The 23,251-nt window shown below is 36.7% G+C and overlaps 1 protein-coding gene across 2 annotated transcripts in view; it reads left to right on the top strand.

Annotated features, from left to right (window-relative positions):
* parga (poly (ADP-ribose) glycohydrolase a) overlaps nucleotides 1–23,251 on the top strand; it is a 236,556-nt gene that overhangs the window by 123,933 nt on the left and 89,372 nt on the right. For both annotated transcript variants that reach the window (XM_028795482.2, XM_051923908.1), the window contains exon 15: nucleotides 4,717–4,864. In XM_028795482.2, coding sequence (XP_028651315.1) covers nucleotides 4,717–4,864 — 148 coding nt within the window. The remainder of the gene's footprint in view (nucleotides 1–4,716; nucleotides 4,865–23,251) is intronic.

Consider the following 23,251-nt stretch of genomic DNA (forward strand, 5'->3'; position numbering starts at 1 on the left):
ATTTAACACCCAACCTGGACTCAGTGCTTCTTAAACTGCAAGAAATATTTCATTTAAAAATGAGATGTTAGATGTAACTTTTATTTTTTATAGAAATAAAAGTATGAATACAAAATGTAAATGAGAGGTTAGATGTAACTTTTTTTTTTTTTTTTTAACACTTGAATCTCTGAAGCCTACGAAAAAATTTGTAATTCCGGGCCACCTTAAATTCCTTTGCACCTCTCCATTAGTGTCTTTTGTTTTGCAAATGTGTCGATCAGCACAAGCAGCAAGCAGACTTCTATCCCAGCTGCTATCCAGAGCTCAAGTCTGTCGCAAAATTGAGTGAGTGAGTGCCAGGGAGAGTGTACTCCTAAACCCTGTAGTTAGAAACAAAGAGGCACAAACTTTAGCTTGTGTTCTGCTTGGCTGCAGGATTTAATCTTATTTTTCATAACCACAAACACATAACATTTATTCCAGGGCTAACACAATAAGTCCATTGTAACACCAGGTATGTAACACTAACTGGAACAACTCATGTTACAGTCTATATACCATATTTTCAAGTATTAACAATATTACAGAACACATTTTACTCCATATAAAATAACACTTGTAAAATTATCCGGCTGACATCTTTCTTCACTTTTTTTTTTCATTCTAAAACCATATGACTGAAAGCTTATCAATTATCAAACTGCTCATATTCAATAACCACATAAACATACCACAATACATTGACATTAACCAAGATAAGATGTGTATCAGCCCTTTAACTTGTCTGGCGCTTAATGTGGAAACAACCCTTGTGGCTTTAGCTTCGCTTTGTATAGCTAAACATCTTATTTTATCAAATTACACCAATAAATACTTTACTCCTAGCTTTGCACGTTATATACACATGCTTCACAACACTCTTATATCTTACTCAGGAGTATTACATCTCGTTTGGAGGAATATTAACCCACCTGTAGTTAGAAACAAAGAGGCACAAACTTTAGCTTGCGTTCTGCTTGGCTGCAGGATTTAATCTGCCGCAGTTGCCTCTGTGGTGTTTTAGGGTTCCTCCCTAACGATAGCACCATCTAGATAGATAGATAGATAGATAGATAGATAGATAGATAGATAGATAGATAGATAGATAGATAGATAGATAGATAGATAGATAGATAGATAGATAGATACTTTATTAATCCCAATGGGAAATTCACAAGTGACCGCTTCCGGTATTTCCCTTGACACAGTGTTCACAGCAGAGCACCAGGCACCATGAATTTGACAATCAATGAACTGTGATGCAATTAACTTAATACTTATCTTTTTTTTTTTTTTTTTTTTTTACTGCATGTTGTTTATTTTTAACCTTTTACACTTATCGGGGTGTGAGGTGCCTGGAGTTGTATAGGGTAAATAATATATTGTTATTTGGAACAATTGAAAAATTATATAAAAAATCAAAAACAAGACATACTGAGATTAATAAAGGATCAAACTCAAAATGTTACTCATCATTTTTTCTGCCCATACAGTGGTTTTGTTGACCAGCACATTCTGACGTCAGGCATTTAAATTTCATCTTAATAAACAAGAAGTGCAAAGAAATGCGGCAGCTCATCATAACGGACATCACACTCATGGAGCCTGGAATTTAACTTAGTGTGTTTTACTGTATTAATTGCTGTGTGCATACTATATCTTGGGCTCAGTCAGAATTACAGCTAACATGCCGTCATTTATGAACAGACTGAAGTTTTGTAAGGGATTATCTGTATCTAGGGAATCCATTCCTGGGAATTTGGGAATCCCGCATTTCATTCCCAGGAATCCTGGGCTCCCGGGGATGACACAGTGCACAGGCATCTCACATGTGAACAGTTTTAGAATGACCAACACTTATTTTTAATAAAACTACTGCAATATGTTGACACAAATAAAAGACTAACCTTATCTACAAGCAGTTCTTGCTGTCATATAAGTTCATGTATCTAGTTAGTTGCAGTAATAAGATCGTAGAAAGCACAACGTGTCCAGCGTGCGGTCGTCCAGGCTAGAGCGCACCTTCACGCAGAGTACGCCAGCCGCTAAGAAAGCATGCTCTGCCTCTACTGAAGTAGGCAGCACAGTCATCAGATACTGATACACTTGTTCTAAACAACGTCTGCCCTTTCCGTTTTTCTGAAACACTTCATTTCAGCTTTTACTGATGCATCCAGTTTCTTGTCATCATTCTGTGATGGCAAGTTTCTTGGCACAGATAATGCGGATGCAACAGACTGACGCATTGCAATTTCAAGTTGCTGTTCAAAGCTGTTGTCTGATGAAGTGCAAGCTGCAGCAATGGCACCACCTTAATTATTTTCAACTATAACTCTGTTATTTCTTGATTGATTTTTACACGCTATATATGCGAGCTTGGCCGTTCCCGTTTTCCCGGGAATTACAGCAGTTTCATTCCCGGGATTGAAAAATGTCCGGGAATCCTGGGCTCCCGATTACCTATCTGCATCTAATACTTCTTTTCTCTTGAGCCCTGGAGATCCATTGAACAGCCAAGCACATTCAAAGCAAAACCATCACCTTGGTGTGCTTCACTAACACTTGAACCAGAATCTATCTTGCTGTCACTATCGGCTCCTGAAAAAAATGTCACTTTTATCACACAGTAAATTGCTTTCTTCATCACATGCTTAACGGGCCCGTATTCAGCTAGCTCTGTCAGCACAAATGTTGTGTGAGCACTCGCCCTTTATTACCAGCTGGCTTTCACTGGATGAATAAATGTGGGCAGCTTGTGGTGGATGACTTTCTGTTTTGGATTTAAAAGTTACAAGGGTTAAAGACTAACAGCAGGAATATTTATTCATAAACCAAATATGAAATTCTTAATATATTTTGATTAATTTTGGGACCCCTGCAGCTCAGGTTAGCCCTTGTGTAAAATTATTATTTTATTTCAGTTAGCCTTTTCAGCTACTTTAATAGTTTATTTTAGTTTTAGTTTTTCATTTTGGTTTTGTTAATTTATTTCAGTTTACAAAAATATTTTTTTTATTAATAGTTTCAGTTTTGATTTTAGCTTTCTTAACTAAAAAAACTTTGGTGTTAGGATGAACTCCTATTGATCTTGTAACCATTTAACCCATATAATACTACCCCTGAATTAACTGGGAAAAATATGGAGGTTCTGCCTCCACTCTGCACAGGACTCACAGTACCAGTGTACTGGCCAGCAATGATATCCAGCAACTTTCATCAGCAATCTCAGGATGTCCCACAGGGCAGCTCGCTGTAAACGCTTTACGAAAATCAGCAAAGGCTGCAAAGAAACTCTGACGATATTCGCATTTGCGCTTCATGGGAACCCACAGTGCCAGGATGCAGTTGATGGAAGACTTCTTGGGCGTAAAACCAGACTTCCGGTCGTTGGTAGGTGAGCAAGTGATCACGGATCCTATTGCGTATGACCCTAGCAAGGACCTTACCCGGCACAGAAAGCAGTGTTATCCTCCTGTAGCTGCAGCAATCCAGGTGATCACCCTTCCCTTTCCAAATAGGGAAGATAAGTCCCATTTTCCAGTCAGTTGGTATGATGCTTGTTAAATGGAAACAAAGATTGCTTGCAATGCCAGGAGGACAGCCTTACCACCAGCCTGGAAAAGTTCACCCCAGATACCACACATCCCTGCAGCCTTCCCTACCCTCAGCTTGTTCACCTCGGTGAGACTGGGTGGTTCATGGCTAATTGTTGGATCAGCCTCAAGGACTGTGGACCCAGAGATATCCAGCATCCTAGCCAGAGGATCAGCTTTAATCAGCTACTCAAAGTAGCCAGCCTAGCAGGTCACAACAATGAACAAAAGTTGGTATTCTGTTTTAGTGGAGATTCTATAGAATAAAACACTACACATTTCTGGAATAACAGAATAATGTTATATTGTAATATGAATTTCATTAAATAATAGCAGTACTTAGCAGCAAGACGTCATCTGTGAAATGCTATTGTTGGGCAACTTTAGACTGCAAGAATACTGGAACATGAGACTATATTTTAAGAATAATGTGTATAACATTGGCACTCTAGATACATTCAGTGAATAAATCACTAAACATTTCTTATTGGATCTTCACTGAAAAATGTGTGCTTCCTAGTGTTTGATCAATGTTTCACAATGTGCATATTTTCTATACATAATATGGATTGGTGGATATTCTTATAGTTTTGTGCAAATTAAGTGCAATTTATATTAACGCTTAAACAAAAGAAGTTTTCTTATATCTGCTAGATTTTGTATGTGTTCTTAATTCTGTCAGTGTTTTTTATGGGTTCATGTGCCACACTAGTTGAAAAGTAATATTGTCTCTCCCAAAGGTGAGTTATCCGTGTAATCATATGGTGAGATGTGCTATCATTCACTGTGAACTGCATGGTGAAGACTAATAAGAAACACCTTACACACACATACGACCTATACAGTGAAGTTAATGATATCAGCAATATCTTGTAGAGAAGCTTATATGCATGAAGAAGTTAAAGACCCTTTAATGTGAAAAATTAAAACTGAATTACAAAACATAGCATCCTTCAAATATGTACTGAATTACATACTTTGTGTTAATATTGAATGTATTGTGAAATGTCTTTTAGTTTTACATTTCATTAATGTGTACAATATTATAATGTCAGGAGATCCTTTGTTCTGAAACACTCAGACATGGTTGATTTTATTTCAGGTTGACTTTGCTAACAGATTTGTTGGTGGCGGAGTCACTGGATCAGGCTTAGTGCAAGAAGAAATCCGCTTTATTATTAATCCTGAACTTATTGTTTCTCGACTTTTCACTGAAGCTTTGGAGCAAAATGAATGCCTTATCATCACAGGTTAGTAATATGTATTTCTGCACAGTCGAGTTCCTTTAAATTATGGATTTGAGTTCAGTGTCCGTGCCATTATCATTTATATTGTTACCTGTTTAAATTTTTTAAATTGTTGCACATTATTGTAATATTTTGTCTTATTTTCATCTTATAAAAGCACTTTCAGCAATCTGTTTATATCAAACAGCTTTCTTAACAGTATATCAAGAAGCTAAATTTAATATAATATACAAAATCTGACATCATATTTGAAGTTTTCCTCAATGTGCTGTACCTGATTCTATCATATCACAGTAAATCACTTATTATGTTCGATGGTGTTTCTGCTACAATAATAACCAATCAATAGTTGTATTTTTTTTTTTTTTTTCAAAAATCATAATGAATATATGATTTGTACCTGTCAGATATGTAACTCAGCTGTATGTTCCATGTTTATATTCTTGTAACATGCATAAGCAACTATATCACTACATTGATGCCTTGAGATAAGAATGGATCCATAAGCAAAGAAATTTTGCAGAGTGATTTTTTTAAGCTTTTAGTTCAGGTGTTCCTATGTTATTTTAGTGTTTCAACTTAATGTAATTTGCAGTGTGTGGTTAAAAGATGATCAAAGGAAAAGTTGGGACATGGCACAATATGCCTGCTTCAGGGATACACACTTGGGAGTCGTGCATGCTTTTAGAGTGGCAATATTTGAAGGCGCACTGCTTGTTTTATCCTCATTCAATCACTATATCAAAATAAACATTTAACCATCTTGCTCCATAAGGAATCTTGTGCTCTATGTGTTGCAAAGCTCTGTAATAAATTCAGAAACAAAAAAAATCCATGTTTATTTTATAGTTATGCATTTTAAAATTAAATAAAATAAACTCTGCATTGCAGGATTTCAGGAAGTTAGCTGATATGCAGCTGAAGACTTTTCCAAGTCATGATACACTTGGGTTAGACATCCCTCTGGGCATCAAGTCCATACACCCTTTTTGAAATGTCAGCTTTGCTCACGTAAAAGGTGGAATCAGGACAAATCATGTATTCTCACTATTAACACTAGAATTGCCAAAGCCAATGAAAAAAATGACAAATTTGCGAGGCAACCAGGATCGAACTGGCAAACTCTTGATTACAAGTCAGCAGTTCTTACCGCTGCACCACAAAAGCTGAAATATTAGCCTTGTACCTTTTGTGAAAGTGTTTATTTGATATTTGGACTTCAGCCTTCAAACATTATATAGTTTATGTCTACATTTTGTCATTTATTACAACAACATGAAAAACGTTTCTGTTTTAACAATGTGTTTACATAGATTATTGTAGACACAGAACACACATGAAATGTATGTATTGCAAATGAAAATATATTTTTTACCCTTGTTCACTCCAAGATAAACACTGAGCACTGAGAACCTTCTTTGTTAGTTCAGCTGCAGCGATGGGTGGGTGGATGAGATAGTAGGCTGCTTGCTGCTTGTGCTGATCGACACAATTACAGTGGAACCTCGGTTCGCGACCATAATTCGTTCCAAACCTTTGGTCGTGAACCGAAGCAATTTCCCCCATAGGATTGTATGTAAATACAATCAGTCCGTTCCATTCCGTACAAACTGTATGTAAATATATTTTTTTTAAAGATTTTTAAGCACAAATATAGTTAATTGCACCACAGAATGCACAGTGTAATAGTAAACTAATGTAAAAACATTGAATAACACTGACACAAACACCCAGGCTCAGCTTCTCTCTCTCTCTCTCTCTCTCTCTCTCTCTCTTATTGCAACCCGATCACTGTAAACACTCCGAACTTTATTTATAGGAGTTCACGCCAGTAGCATTACAACCCGTTTTAAGCACAGGGGGAAAAAAAGGAACATTTCAACAAATCTGAACTTTATTTAAAAGCCAACCATAAGCAACTAACATTGCAGGAGTTCACGCTAATAGCATTACAACCCAATCGCTGTAAACACTCTTTTTGAATGAGTTTTAAGCACAGAGAAAAAATGAACATTTGAAAAAAAAGAGAAAAGTAACATTGCAACAATTCACGCTACGAACCGAAAAATGAACATTTGAAAAATCCGTAATACAAAAGCTAACCATAAACCACCAAGAAAACTAACATTGCATGAGTCGAGTTCTGGCATGAAGTGAGGAGGAACTGGATGGAGAACAATCCAGTCTCGTCGCAGTTGAAGACTTGTTGCGGGATGTAGCCTTCGTCCTCCACTAATTTTGTGAAATTTTTCACAAATTCTTTTGCAGCTTCAGTGTCGGAACTAGCAGCCTCTCCATGCCTTACCACACTATGAATGCCACTTCTCTTGCGAAACTTTTCAAACCATCCTCTACTGGCTTTAAATTCCTCACTTTCACCACTCATAGAAGGATAGTTTTACAGCAAATCGCCATGAATCTTCCTGGCTTTCTCACATAACATCGCCTCGCTTACGCGATCCCCTGCAAGTTGCTTCTCGTTCAGCCACACTAGCAACAGCTTTTCCACCTCTTCCAGCACTTGAGGCCTCTGCCTGGTTAACGCTGTAACTCCTTTTGCAACATCAGCTGCTTTAATAGATTCTTTCTGCTTTAGAATAGTCGAAATCGTAGATTTTGACTTCTTGTACTCGGAGGCAAGATCAGTAACACGAACGCCACGCTCATACTTTTCAATAATTTCTTTCTTTACTTCGATTTCAATTTAAGGCAAAACTTCCTTCTCACCACTCTTCACTTGCTTAGAAGCCATGGTTAACTGCAAAAGCACACAAAATACTGTAGAGCACAAAGAGTTAACAGGTAAAGCACCCACGTCTGACTGAGAACAATGAACAGGGAGAGGCTGAACACGTGCTTAAATACAGTAATGGGCGCATACGAACCGGAAGGGAAATGAAATAGAGCACAAAGAGTTCACAGCGAAAGCACGCACGTCTGACCGAGAACAATGCAACACATGCGGAAATCATTGGCACGCACAAACCGAAAGGGAAACTGGCTTGTTCGTATACCGAGTGTGTGGTCGTGAACCGAGGCAAAACTTTGGCGAACTTTTTGGTCGTAAACCGAGTTGTACGTGTACCGAAACGTTCGTGAACTGAGGTTCCACTGTACAAGACAAAAGGCGCTGGTGGAGAGGTATGAAGGGATTTAAGGTGGGCCGGGATTACAAGTTTTTTCATAGGCTTTGGTAATTCTAGTGTTAATAGCAGTAACCTTGTCTGAATTAGAAGAGTCACCTTCAACATTTACATATTCTTCTTTTTTGGCCTCTCTTTGCAGTCTCTTAATTTTATTATAGCTCTGCAGAATTAATAAATGTAGAAAGCCCAAGTATACTAATGGGGAGGACTATTCCATCATTTATATTAAAATAACTAAATATTTCTTGTCATCTCCATTTTTAGCCTTAGTCTCCTTGTGTGTCTTTGCAGTGTGGTAAATTACATTCCCTTATGATACATCTTGACATAAGGCTAATGGATTTAACTGTTCTGCTGAAATTTGTGAAAGAGTCTGGGCATTTGGAAAGAGCTTAATTCAATTTGTTTTGATTGCTCTTTGTCTGGCTGCCATCAGGGCAGACATAAATATAAATTGGATCATTGAAACTCACATGATTTCACTGATGGTGATCCTGACCTAGGAAATTTGATGTAAATGTCAGAATGTGTTGCTATTTAAAGCAGCTATCTGAAGATAGCATTCATAGCTCTACCTTCATATCATGGGTGACGTGACAGGTTAGTATTAATCAGTAGATATACTATATTTTGTCTGCAGTTGCAGTCATTTACAGGTAACTTCATTTGGAGAGAAAAAAATAGAACTAAATCATGCTTTGTAATAAAGGGCTTCATGGTAGTATAGTTGTTAGTGGTAATGCTTCACAGATCCAGTGTCCTGGCTTCAAACCCCACATCTACATGTTGTTTGAGTATAGTTTGCACACTACCCTTGTGTCTGCTTGTTTTTTGTGTGGCTGATTTAGTTGTCTTTCCACATCTCCAAAGCCATGTAGGTTATGTTAATTATTGATTGCATACTGTGTTTGAGTCTGGGTTTGTTTGTGTGTGTGGGTCCATTGAGGAACTCTCTCTCTAGGATAGCTTACTGCCCGATGCCTTGAGAATGCTGTCTGGCCACCTCTAACCCTTCATTGAATTAAGCAAGTTAGAGAACGCTTTGTTGAGATTTATATAGGAAAGACAGAATTAATTTTTGAAAAGATTTATGTTATGTAGTCAGTTTAATGAATCCCAGGAAGGACTTATAAATTATTTTCAGAAGTTACATTAGCAAGCTAGAAAACTGTGAATTGCCTAGCGACTGTCCAGCTTTTTTTTTCCATTTCTTTGTTCAAAAAATGTACCAATATAATAAACATTAAAATGAAGCAGTCATACCTTTCAATGACACAGAAGGCCTTCTCTGCTAAAATATCTGACATTTAAAAAAAGAAAAGATGCAAGACATATTTCTGCAGAAGCGCTGCTTCCATGTTGACCCTCTGTATGAGTTAACAAAAGCCTTAAAAATTGTTTTGAGTTGTTGATTGGAACAAAGATACCTTTCCAGCGTATACCATCAAACATATGGAAACGAATATTTAACTAGCCTTATAGATTTCTTTGTAAAACAGCTGTGTCAAGAAGCACCGAGAAAGATATCCACTTCACGCCTTTTATCTGCTTAATTGATAATGACATAACGACGGACTTGCCCACACCTGCCCATGAAATAGCCTTTTGAGCTTCTGAAATGAAGGGATTGTGTTAAAAAAATGCTTTAGTTGGCTCATGTTTTTATGCAATCGTTTTGTTCACCCCACTGAATTAAAGCTGAAAGTCTGCACTTCAACTGCATCTGAGTTGTTTCATTTAAAATTCATTGTGGTAATGTACAGAACCAAAATTAGAAAAAAGTTGTCTAATATTACTAACCCTGGTTAAAAAAAAATCACATACAGGAAAGTATTTACTTAGTTACACAATACCTCTGATGCATCTGATTAACAGCTTTATACTTGAGGACCATTGTCTTTGGAAATTTCCTGTGTGAAGCCAGGTAACACAGCAGGTGTAAAATATGTGTATAGTGTGATTATTGTATTACAGAGCCCACACAGTGGTTTCAGTTCATAAGAACATTTAGTTAAATTTGTAGTTAAGTCAGCATATTTTTTTGACCTCATTGTTAAAGGAAGACATATGACAGCAAACAAATGCCTGACAGTAATACTGCCTGTTTATGAGGAAATAGGAGAATGTTAATATACGGCAGCAAAGGCTAAGTTGCAGTAACCTCAAATTCACACCCACCTGCCAGTCGGAGGTAACCAGTAGCTGTCATGCAGCCTTAGCATTCAACTTCTCCTGGTTATAAATTATAGTTGAAACAACAATTTATTTCTTGTATAGCTCAAAATTACATGAGGAGTGCTACAGTTGGCTTTAGGAGACCCTGTTTTTTTTTTGACAGCCACCCAGCCTTGACTCCCTAATAATACAAGCAAAAATGTTGAAAAAAAACACTTGTAGGGAAAAAAATAGAAGAAATCTTGGAAAAGGCAATTACATCAAATAGAGACCAACTTCCATGTAGGTTGGGTGTGCAATGGTATCAAAAAATAGGGTAAATAAAATACACAAAACAAGTAATGCACTTCACAGAGCTAGATGGCCAATCTAACATTGCTACCTCATGAATACAATAGGGTAGTACAATAGAAATAGTACAGGCTATAAAGCAAAATGCAAGAATAGATTACATCACTCACTAAATACAGAACTATCACATATGAGGACACAGATTTGTTGAGAGTCCTGGAGACCTCGGCCATCAAGCTACCTCACACCTACTGGCAGGCAAACAACTTGCAGTAGAGCAGTGGCACCAAGTGCCCACATATAAGAATCCTATTTAGTAACATTATAAATATCATATTACTTTTATTTTAATACTAATGACTAACCACTGAGCTGCAGTATGCACAGTTAATCAGCTCTGCTTAGGGTATGCTAAACTGAAGTAGCAAGTCTTCAGCCTGGATTTAACACTAGAATCCCTGAAGCCTACGAAATAAGGTCGACCTTAAATTCCTTCGCACCTCCTCATCAGCATCTTTATCTTGCAGATGTGTCGATTGGCACTGGCACCAGGCAGCCTTCTCACTCATCACTACACTGAGGTAACTGAAAGTTATTTGGCAGTGAGATGTTTGGAATTGTATAGGGTGAATCATACATCTTTCATGTGTGTTCTGTGTCTACAACGATCTGGGTAAATGTAGGATGACAGGAAATGCGAGGTAAGAACTGATGATCACGTAACTAAAAAAGAAAATGTTTCATGTTACTGTAATAATGACAAAATGCAGACATGAAGTGTGTATAATTTGTGAAGACTAAAGTCTAAATATCAAATAAACACTTTCAAAAAAGATACAACAAAACAAGTGTGCCTTTATTCAGGAAGAAAACCAAAGAAAAATAAATCATTCAATTTGCATGTTGCTGTCAAGGAGTAAAAACAGTCCAAATATCAATCTACACCACACTGACGTGTCTGCTCAGCTGGTGCAGAGGTTAGAACTGTCTGCCTCCTAATCAAAAGGTTGTGGGGTCAAGTGTGGATTCTCCCCATTTTGAATAGTAAGCTGCTATTATTATTACTATTACATAATAAAAACATACATTTGATTTCAGTCTCTAACACCCGGTGTAAATGTTCACTACTTCTAAAAGTTAGTATTTTTTTAATTCAATTTTATTCTCTCAGTCACATTCACACCCAGAAATCTGACACTATTAGTTTTCAAATAAAGATGTGGTACAATGAACTTGCCTGTCCCTCTCTCAGTTCATGGCGTTTTTTCTCCATTCTTTTCACAAGAGCAGCGATGACCACAGTTTATGCTGTGGTTGATGCCTGGACAGAACTATTTGTTGTCCGCTATCAGACTATAATGCGGCATTTGTGCTTTGACAACAAGGACACCTATGAAGAACGTATGAAAAACAACAGATTTTATCAGACAATGTTTTGTTCAGACCTGTTTTGAGCTACAACGCAGGGAAACACATTACTGTTGATGAGCAATTTGCAAGGTGCTGTCAATGAGTAAAAACCCAGGCCCAAATATCAGCCGTGTCTCTTTGGCAGGTACAGAGGTAAGAACTGTTGTTTTGTAATCAACAGGTTATGAGTGTGAGTCCCGGTTATTTCCGTTTTTAGTAGTGAGTTGCTGTTATATAAAATAAAAACATACATTTGATTTCAGTCTACAACACCTTGTGTTAAGTTTTTGCTACTTGTAAAAGATTTTCCTGAAGGGATATAAGCAAACACACAAATGCTGGTGAAACATTTCTTCTTGGTATCTTGTTGTCACTTGAATTTTTTTTATTCAGTTTTATTTCTTGAATAAAAGCACACTTGTTTCGTTATACCTTTGCGAAAGTGTTTATTTCATATTCCAGAAACCACTTGAATGACAGCAAATCTATCTCTGCTTCTGTCACGCTTGCACACACACATCCATGCATGAAAACGTCATTATTTGATAGCGTTTTGTCATTTGAACATGAGTTGTCATTTTAACATGGTTGTTTTTTTTCTGATCTTGCCCAAGCTCCACGTTATGGTGCATGGTACTGAGGATGCAGACAGACTTCTTCTTTTTGGGCGCATACACTGTCGGCATGACACTGCCAGAACTAAACACTAGCATGGAGAGTTGCTCACGTACTGAAGTGACTTTAGCTGCTGGTCCCACTTTATTTATGGTGCAGTGTAGCAGTGTGATTGTAGAATCACTTCATACCCTAACTTAAATAACTTCAGTGAGGGTCTCTAGGACATTGTAATTAATATCACTAGGGGGCTTCGCCCCCTGCTCGCTTCGCTCGCCAACCCCCATGTTTGGTTTTCCGGATACACACTTTTAAGATTTTTTTTTCTTTGAATTGTTGCTATTTCATTAGTTTCACTTTTATTTCAGAACTTCTGTGAAAACAATATTTGTAATCTTGTGAGTCCCAATATGCTGATTCTTTTTAATGAGGTCAGGATAGGTTTCTCTGTTTGGAATTTCAGCACAGACAAAACGATCTACATCATCAGCAGTTAATTTTTTTTTTTTTACAAAGTAAAAAAGTAAGCAGAGTTCTGCATTGGACTCCTGTCTGTAAATTCGTGCTATTTTCCTCTCACAGTTCCAAAAGTACATGGGGTTACCTAGGTGATACTCCAGCTTTTGTCTAGGTTTTTGTACAAGGGCTAGACAGAACGTTTTTGACTCCTGGGGTAAATGTAGCTTTTTAAATAAGCAGACAGATAAATATATATACATGAACAAAGTAACCAATAAATGCATGTGTTGTAAACTCCGTTTTTGAAGTTCTCAAGATTCTTTATTTGTCACATGCAGTTATACAGGACAACACGCAGTGAAATGCATCTTGATCAGCTTATCAAAAACTGTGCAAAGTTAGAAGAATATCAGTTGGATTAACAAAAAGTCATAGATTGAAAGGTAACAGTATAGTAGAACGTAATAAATAAGTACAGTTATGTGAATAAAGTAGAATTAAGTGTTAAGGTGCAATAGTGTAGTAATGTGCAAAATCAAAGTTAGACTGGTGCATAGTTAAATGAGGCAGTTTGTTTGCTTGCGCTACTGCGATCTTTACTTTCTTTTTTTATATTTTCTAATTTTCCTACATTCCTATCCTTTAACTTTCTCCACATGTGTATAGCGCTTTTTTTTTTTTTTTTTTTTTTTGGAGCCTTTCTAATTTCACTGGTTTCATAGTCTCTAACCTGCTCTGCATGTGTTTAGCGTCAACGTTTGTAAACGTCTTTATGAAGTTCTATTTACTTTTACTCATTGTCTTTTAATTCTGAGCCGGATTGGACGTGCTTTTTTTTCAATTCCACTTGTTCCGGGCTGATAATTACTTTCCTTATTTTCTGAATTTGCACCTCGATTATTCTTTTTTTGCTATTTTTTCTGTCCAACGCATTTGAGTCTCTTTTCTCCGCGCAGCTTTCTTCCTCGCTTAGATGTCGACATTTAATTTATAATGTACTTTATACGCTTTATATGCGCTGAGAGCCCTGGATCTGTGTGTGCTCAAATCCTTCACAAGACTGAATGTTTTGCTGCCTACTGTCCTATTTGATAGATTGTAAGTAGGGCGTGTATTTGGTCTCGCGGGTAGATTGTAAGTAGGGCGTGTCTTTGGTCTCACGGGTCTTTAAAATGTCTTGCGAGAAGATCATGTATCGTAGACTTGCTTTTTGCTTTCCAGGACAGGATTTCTTTTTAGAATAGATAGACTTGTTTTTATTATAATTACAAAAGCATTTATTTGATACTACACTATTCTTCTTAAATAGAGAAGATTTGGGAAGATAGTAAATCTTACCATGAAGTTAGAAAAGAGAGCCCAAAACATCTTCCAAGGATTAGCCAATCTCTTTTCTTCTTAATGCTAAGTTGGTATTCCTGGTTCAACCTGTTTGTGAAAACATTAATGATTTATTTTTATCACAGACCTGTGAAATTTAAGATACAACATCAAACGAACACCTTTTAACAGTTTTGTCACTTGTTTTATTTATATTGTACATTCCAAGATGGGTTATAGCAATATCTTGGAAACAATTCAACATTGTATTGAACTGTACACATTCGCAGAATATTTTTAAAACACACAGGTGAAATTGATTATATTTGCCAGAAAAAGTACAGTTTTTTGATTCAGTGATAAACGAGCATTTAAGGGTATGTTAGAATTATATTTATTGTGAAAGTAACAAACTGTAATTAAATTGACATAGGAAACTTATAGTAATGTTACAATAATAGTGGGGAGAGAAAAACTAAAAGTTATAACTTAGCATATTTGCTTTAATGTACTAATTACTAAAATCTTTCTATGTCTATTCAATAAAGATAAAGAATTGCACTACAGTGATCCCTCGCTATATCGCGCTTCGCCTTTCGCGGCTTCACTCTATCGCGGATTTTATATGTAAGCATATTTAAATATATATCGCAGATTTTTTGCTGGTTCGCGGATTTCTGAGGACAATGGGTCTTTTAATTTCTGGTACATGCTTCCTCAGTTGGTTTGCCCAGTTGATTTCATACAAGGGATGCTATTGGCAGATGGCTGAGAAGAAACCCAACTTACTTTCTCTCTCTCTCTCTTGCGCTGCCTTTCTATGATCCTGACGTAGGGGGTGTGAGCAGGGGGGCTGTTCGCACACCTAGACGATACAGACGCTCGTCTAAAAATGCTGAAAGATTATCTTCACGTTGCTACCTTCTGTGCAGCTGCTTAGTGAAGCGACATGCTGCACGGTGCTTCGCATACTTAAAAGGTCAAAGGGCACGTATTGATTTTTGACTTTGTTTTTCTCTCTCTCTCTCTCTCTCTCTCTCTCCCTCCCTCCCTGCTCCTGACGGAGGGGGTGTGAGCTGCTGCCTTCAACAGCACCGCATACTTAAAAGCAAACAGCCCTATTGATTTGTTTGCTTTCCTCTCTGTTTCCTTTGAAGAGGAAGACGTGTTTGCATTCTTTTAATTGTGAGACAGAACTGTCATCTCTGTCTTGTCATGGAGCACAGTTTAAACTTTTGAAAAAGAGACAAATGTTTGTTTGCAGTGTTTGAATAACGTTCCTGTCTCTCTACAACCTCCTGTGTTTCTGCGCAAATCTGTGACCCAAGCATGACAATATAAAAATAACCATATAAACATATGGTTTCTACTTCGCGGATTTTCTTATTTCGCGGGTGGCTCTGGAACGCAACCCCCGCGATGGAGGAGGGATTACTGTATTTAAAATATAAGGTAAAAATGATTGTTGTGCTTCACATATTTCAAAGCAATTGTAAATCCAATGCAATAATTACATTGACCTTTTGTATTCTACAGAGAGTGGTTGCTGCCTGGAAATTAATTTCTTTTAGATGTAGTTGTCAGTTTAAATGCTAAATTAGACATCTTTTCTCCACTTGACAGATAAAGGAAAGAAAATACTGTACATTGAAAATATGCAGTTTACTTGTTTTAATGTTGATAGTTTGTGTAGTTCAATTATAAGCAGTTGAAAGAAGCCCATGGAAAAAACAATAGTGATTGTTCTGACTGTTTTTCTTCAACTAGCCTTTCATTCTTCTTTCATTGGCAGTTGTTTTAGTGTCTTCTACTCATAAAATGAATCAGTCAAGTAAAGGCATTTTTTAAAACCATTGATAACATTATCTAGTTTGTCCTCTCTAGCCTGACCTAATTTCACCAATGTTGCTAGAAACATCTCACTTGCCCAAGTATGTTAGAGTTTAAGGCAGTTGCATTAATTGATGCTTTTCTTTCCATAGTTTTATAACAGCAATATTATATTTTCTATAAATAAAACCTATGCTTATAGATTTAAACAACTTTTAAATTATTAACTGCAAACCTTTAAAAAAATATTGCATAAATATTTCATTGTAATCTAATTTTAGAAGTACTTGAAAATGAACAGAAAAAAAATGAACAGATTTAAGTGACATAAAAATGGAAACTTGTTATTTGTTTTTTTTTCACCTTTTAGCTAAGTATGTCACATACGATACTCTATCATAAATTAAAATATATCTTATGTCATATTTAAGACATTTGCGAATATTTACAATATATTTTAGGTTGTAATTTTTTTACATGACAAACATTATGAGATTAATTGATGTGCTGTTATATTTTAGTCTTAGGTTATTCTTTATGTAATGACACACTTTCAGGTAGTTGTCACAGTGTGAAAAAGTGACGTTTGTTTTGCTTAAGACACTGATTTAATAGTGTACTCCTATAGATAAAAAGTACTTTCAAAAGATGGTTTGTAATAATGTTATAAACAGAGAAATAGGCAACAGCTACTCTTTGGTGTAGGCCTTTGTGATAGTTTGTATCCCCTGAATGCTGTAAGGTTTTGTCTGTTCATCAAGTTATTTATTCATACATTTTTCTTATGATGACATCCCTAAAATAAAGGTATTCTTCCATCTAAATCATGCATTCAGACAACCCTGTATGTATAGAAACTTAAATGATATAGTGTTTCAGTATCATCTTTATATATAATATGCTACTGTGGCTGTCTGTTTGTCTGTCCAGGATTTTAAATCACCTGTAGCTCGTAAACCGTTTCACCTATTGACCTGAAATTTGGTTAACATATACTTCGTGACCTCTACTGTCCTCTTTTTATTTTTATCTTATTTTATTGTAGAATCAACTCTCGACGGCGGCCAGCAGGGCAGCCATGCGGCGCATGTGAACGGGCGCCATTCTCATCCCTACCACCTTTGCATCACTTCCCATACCTCTTAATATCTTAAATCTTTCTTGAGGCAGATTGAAGACTTAAGTGCCAGCTTAAGTGAAAAATTAAAGAAAACGTACCAAGTAATTGCAACACAAACACTGACTTAATCATTTTTAATGCGAAAAGATGCCGATGAAAGAAGAGAAGAAGTGAGCTGCTAGGGTGGAGAAAAGAAGAGCTGCTTAGGAAGCAGCAAGTGCATCAACCTCTGAGCAAACGAATGCTAAACATACAGAGAAAGAGTATGAAAACTATGAAGGCTAAAGTCAAGTGTGTTCACTGCATGTTATCGTGCAGTGCACTGTTACTGGTCTTTATTATAATAGCAAAGCTCTTATATTAAGAAAGGTAGAAATAGTATCTGGGATGCAAGGATTTTTTTTTCATACTTTATAGACATTGAATTCTTTTCTGTGTGAGATTAATACATGTTGGGTGTTGTTTGTTCATTCACTATTAGTACTATTAGTAAGGTTTGTAACATTCGTAGAGTGTAATTTGTATGTAGTACATTTCTCTTTCTAGAAATTGACTTTCAGTTTTCAGAAGTCAGTTTGGAGAAACCTGCATTTTTGCCACTGTCACAATTTCATAGACATAGTTCACGCATGCCAATAAATTAGAATAATAAGTGCTTTACTGTTGAATGTAGGTCACTAACACTTCTACATAAACATGAAGCTGCTATTGATAAGACCTGTCAGTTAACAAAAAATAGGTATTTATATATTTTCCACAAACTAACCATTGATTTTAATTAAATTATTTTCATGGAATTGTAAAAATGTTCATGAAATTAATTTATTTGTTTAATTATTTTTCCTGTGGATTTTTGATGCTGATCTTAATCCTGGTCTAGCAATATGTCAGAAGCTTATATTAGTTGTTAACTTTTAAACACTTTCTATATTCTATATTGGAGTCATATTGAATGAGTCTGTTTCCGTTTTTAAAATATGTTCAAAATTAATTTTTAAAATTAAGAATCACTTGGTACCATCCTTAGACATACTGTGCAACTTAATTGGCACAATTTAAAAAATGTGTCTTGTTAAAATGATAAGTTGATAAATTGCAGTGTTGTCTATTGAATTAATGTATGTGTAGTTTTATTAGCTTCAGGGATTCTAGTGTTAAGCAGTAGAACTGGAAAAGGGAAAAAAAATGTGAATGTACAGGCTTCACTATTGTCTTTATACAGTCATCCATGAAAGTTTGTGCACCCATTGCATAATTTGAGATTTTGTTTAATACAATTTGCATATTGTAATAATAAATGATTATTCACCTATTTAAATGTTTTAAAGAAAATGTTCTTGCAAAATATAATATGCGCAATATTCAGAAACTGTGTTAGTTTAAAAAATAAGTGAATGCTTAGGTCTGTAACATGCATTAAGGAAAAGCACAGTAATGTGTACTTGTTAACCAATTAACCAAATTATCCAATACAACTAAAAATATGATGTGATTTGTTAGAGAAGAGAAAACATATAATTGCAAGAACTTACTCTTTTGTGTTTCAAACATTATACTGTGGGGAACAGCCCGGACACAGACAGGTAGACATGTTGGTTTCACCACACACACGTTTATTATACATAATATTTACAGTTCGTGAGCACAAACCCAGTGCCATAGCACCAATCACCCCTTAAGTCCTTGGCCACACAACACAATGCCTTCTAGTCTCTGGTCCGCCTCCACTCCTCTCCTCTCCTCTTAGCTCCGTCTTTCTCCTCCCGACTCTTGCCATTGACTGGAGGGAGGCGGCCCCTTTTATACACCCCGGAAGGACTCCAGGTGTATCCTAAGGGCTTCCGTAGCCACACCCCTGTGTGGTGGAAGCTCTGTCGGTGTATCCGGAAGTCCTCCGGGTGTCCCCAATCCTCTTCCCCCCAGCACTTCCGGGTGTGGCGGAAGTACCGAGGTCCAGGGCTCCCAAGGCATCGGACGCCCCCTGGCGGTGACCACGGGCCCCTACAGGGTTGAGCTTCCAAGCTCTGTACCCGTGGCCCCCAAAGCAACCAGGGAGGACACCCCCTCGTGTTCTGGAGGAGACACAAGCCCTCCTCCGGTCCTCCTGGGCATCCCGTCCGGGCATGAACCCCAGCCGGGTGCCACAATACCTTGAACCATGGAAACAGCAGAGAAAAAAAAAAGTTGGTCTCCGTAAATCTACTGTTAGTCAAATACCACTATATATAAGTAGAGAGCATTTAAAACAGGGGCATCTTCTTAAAATTTCATAACAAGGAAATTCATAAAAGTTGTAAGAAGTAATTATAAAATAACAGCTAGAAATCTACAAGCCTCCTTAATGGCCTTTGGAGAAGTGGTGAATAGATCAACATAAGAAAACCCCTGAACACAAATGCCATCTATCGAGGGGTTTCTCGCAAAAAAAAAAAAAACTTGTCGGTCAAGTAAGAGCAAAGTTGTGCAACAGGGGAGCTAATCTTTGAAGCCTATCACCGACAAAATATTTTCCCTGCTGTACATGTAAGGGCTGTTTTTCTTAGTCTGGTTTTGAGAAACTTGACTTAATGGAGGAAGTATTGAATTCTGGAAAATACTGTATCAGGGAATTCTTTTTCAGAAGAAGGTCTACTAAAGATTGGTTTGGAAGAAGTAGTTCCATATTCTAGAATGATCAAGCCAAAGGTCTTACCTGAATTTTATTGAAGTGCTGTATCTTTTAAAACTACAGAGCGTGTGGATTTTTTATTTATAGTGGAATGGGTCAGATCCAATAAACAACATCCCAGATAGTGATAACTGGTTATAGGTGTCCAAAAAATTTTAAATGTGTTTATCTCTGCTTTTGACAGTATATAGCCTTTGGGTTCTTTTAACACTAGACTTACAAGAGCCTGCGAAAAAACTCATAGCAGTTTCATTTTCAGCGTGAGCAGGAACACTCAATAAAACTGAATTAAAAAAAAAAATCAAGTGATAGTGAGATACGAATAAGGCAGATTCACCAGCGTTTGTGTGTCAGCTTTTATCCCTCCTGATCAGAGAATGTCCAGTTCCATTGTCTCAAAACACCACTCATATCTACAGTTATTCCCAGTTTCAAATAAAAACTAACAGCGTCCGATCCCTAGGGCGGTAGTATGTATCATGATCGTGACTGAGAGAATAAAAGTGAAAAAAATAAAATGGTAACTTTTACAAGTACTATAAATGTACACCGTCTGTTACAGACGTAAACCAAATGTATGTGTGTACTGTATAATATTAACAATAAGAGCAGCTCACTACTGAAAACGGCAAATATAGGAGGCAGTTGGGATCGAAACGGGGACTCTTGATTATAAGTCAGCAAATCTTAACCGCTACGCCACAGAAGCTGTTGTCTTGTCCTTGAACCTATTGTGAAAGTGTTTATTTGATCTTTGGACTTCAGGCCTCACACATTATATAGTTAATGCCAGCCATTTGTCATTTACTACTAAGATATGAAAAACGTTTCTGTTTAAACATTAACACAGATTATTGTAGAAACGGAACACAGATGAAATGCATGTGTTCCAAATAACGATCTATTATTTCCACTCTAAAACTCCAGCACTTCACTCCCAGATCATCAAGGCATGAGCTATTAGAACTTTGTGCACGTTCTGCTGCGGTGGGGGGATGGAATAGTAGGCTGCTTGTCTTTATCGGCACATTTAGAGGACAAAAGACTCAGACGGAGAGGTGTGATGGGATTTAAGGTGGGCCAGATCTACAAGTTTTTTCGTAGGCTCTGGTAATTCTAGTGTTAAAACTTATATTTTATATTTTACTTAAGTTCACTATATAGGTACAGCAGCGTTACACACCATTCATATTTGGTCTACAGTGACTTTACCCTCTGTATTGTTTGCATAGTTGCATATTTTTTCATTATCTGCTATTGTCTTTGTAGTATTAGCTGTGACTATACATGTGTTTTTGTATATTTTGGCGTTTTGACATGAATTTATTTCTGACTTTAATATTTGGATTTTTATTTTGTTAACGCATTATTTCTCTTTGTTTTCTCATTGCCATTTTGGATCTCTACATGTGACTAAGATCATTGCAAGTGGCAGGATGGGATGTCACAGGATTTGACGGTATAAATATGGTGATGATTGCACATGGAACCATCCCTTGATGTATACAACTACCTTTTTTAATCTTGTATCATTTCTTTGTTTAGCAGTTGGACTATCTGTTTTAATTATAACTTTATGCTGGCTTTCGTTTAGACTTTTGAGTACACCTTTCCCCTTCAGTTTTTGGTTGCATGATTTGTTTGCTTCCATGGTTTTGAGCCCTAGCTGACCCCTGGACCCTAATTTTTGGGCGCAATCATACACCCCTATAAGTCTTGCTCTGAATCTTGTATGTCAGAATAATAAATTTTTTTTATCTGTCACTTTGAGTGGTTAATATAGTTTGGGGAGATGGGCTAGCAAAAGCATTATGTGTGCTGTGTACCTTTTGAAGCCTTTATTGTATACATTGCATTTCTTTAATTATTTGTATTGAGTTTATTGTGATTTGTTTTAATTTTATTTTAGTAACCAATTCCATAGTACATCAACTTAACAGAGCTTCAGAGTCTAATTATGTGTACCTAATGAAGCCTTGCCTTAATGACACTTCAGTCTGCAGCCTCATCAGAGTGTATTTTGATGGTACATTTACTTCAGCTCACTGTTCTTGGGAGCAATAATATACCAAAAGTATAAATCAGGTTCCTTTTGTAGTGATTCAGTGAAAAGGAAAAAAAAGAAAGTGTTTGGTGTTTTGAATTAATAGTCTACTTTGTTTTGTATTGTGTGTGTACAGTGAATAAAATATTAAGTATAATAAATTACTCAGTAATATACTGTCACTTCAGATGAAAGGTGTGTAAGCATTATAGAATGAAGCTAGCACATACAAATGCACTACCAGTCAAAAGTTTTAGAACACCTCAGTTTTTCCCATTTTTTTTTTTCGATCTTAATCAGTTGAAATGCAGGGAATTACCTAAAATGGTGCAAAGGTAAGCAGTAAACTGCCAGAGGTTTAAATTTAAAATTTAGGTTAGCAAAAACTGAAAAAAGGAAATTTCTGAATATTACAAATGGACATTCTTCAGGAAACAACTAATAGGATACAACCTACAGATTTTCTGTAGAAATCAAAGTAAATTAAGCCTTGCAAGTCAAAGCAAACAGTTTGCACATGTGCCCCAACTTCTGTTGATTATTTCAAAACCCTCTGTCTGTCTTAAAGCAGAGTTGGAACAGACTGCATTACTACATGCTCTGAAGTACTACTTGGACATTATCACACTGTGGAAAGTTGTATCTTCCAGTGATAATGGCAAGAAAATGGAAGTTAACAAATGAAATGAGAAAGATCATTATTATCCTTAGGAGTGTAGAGTGCCTTTCATGTAGAGAAATTGCAAAAAATATCAAATTGTCAGTGAGTACAATGGTGTCCTATCACAATCCAAAGGTAACTGGAAACTGGAAGACATTCTGATAGGAAAAGATGTGGCAGACCCAAAGTTACAACCCAATCGGAAGACACATTTCTGAGGGTCACCAGCTTGTGTGATAGGCACCTCACGGTACAGCTTCAAGAACAGCTTAACAGTAGTTTAAAGCAAGTCTCGGTTTCTACTGTGAGGAGGAGACTTTGTGCTGCAGGTATGACAGGGCAAGTGACAGTAAGAAAGCCATTCCTTAAATTATAAAATAGGGCTTTGAAATACCGGCTGTGGACTACTGCAGACTGGAAGAAAGTCTTATGGATGAATCAAAATTTTAAATCTTCAGGTTATCACACAGGGTGTGTGTACGTAATTGAGTTGGTGAAAGGATGGTTCCTCAGTGTGCGACACCAACTGTCAAACATGGAGAAAGGAGAAAGATGGTCTGGGGTTCTTTTGCGTGAGGCAGAGTTGTTCACTTGTACAGAGTGACTGGCCTTCTGAAACAAAAGGGTTACCACAGTTTGGCTGTTACAGTG

The sequence above is a fragment of the Erpetoichthys calabaricus genome, chromosome 2, assembly GCF_900747795.2.
Source record: "Erpetoichthys calabaricus chromosome 2, fErpCal1.3, whole genome shotgun sequence".
Lineage (NCBI taxonomy): Eukaryota > Metazoa > Chordata > Cladistia > Polypteriformes > Polypteridae > Erpetoichthys > Erpetoichthys calabaricus.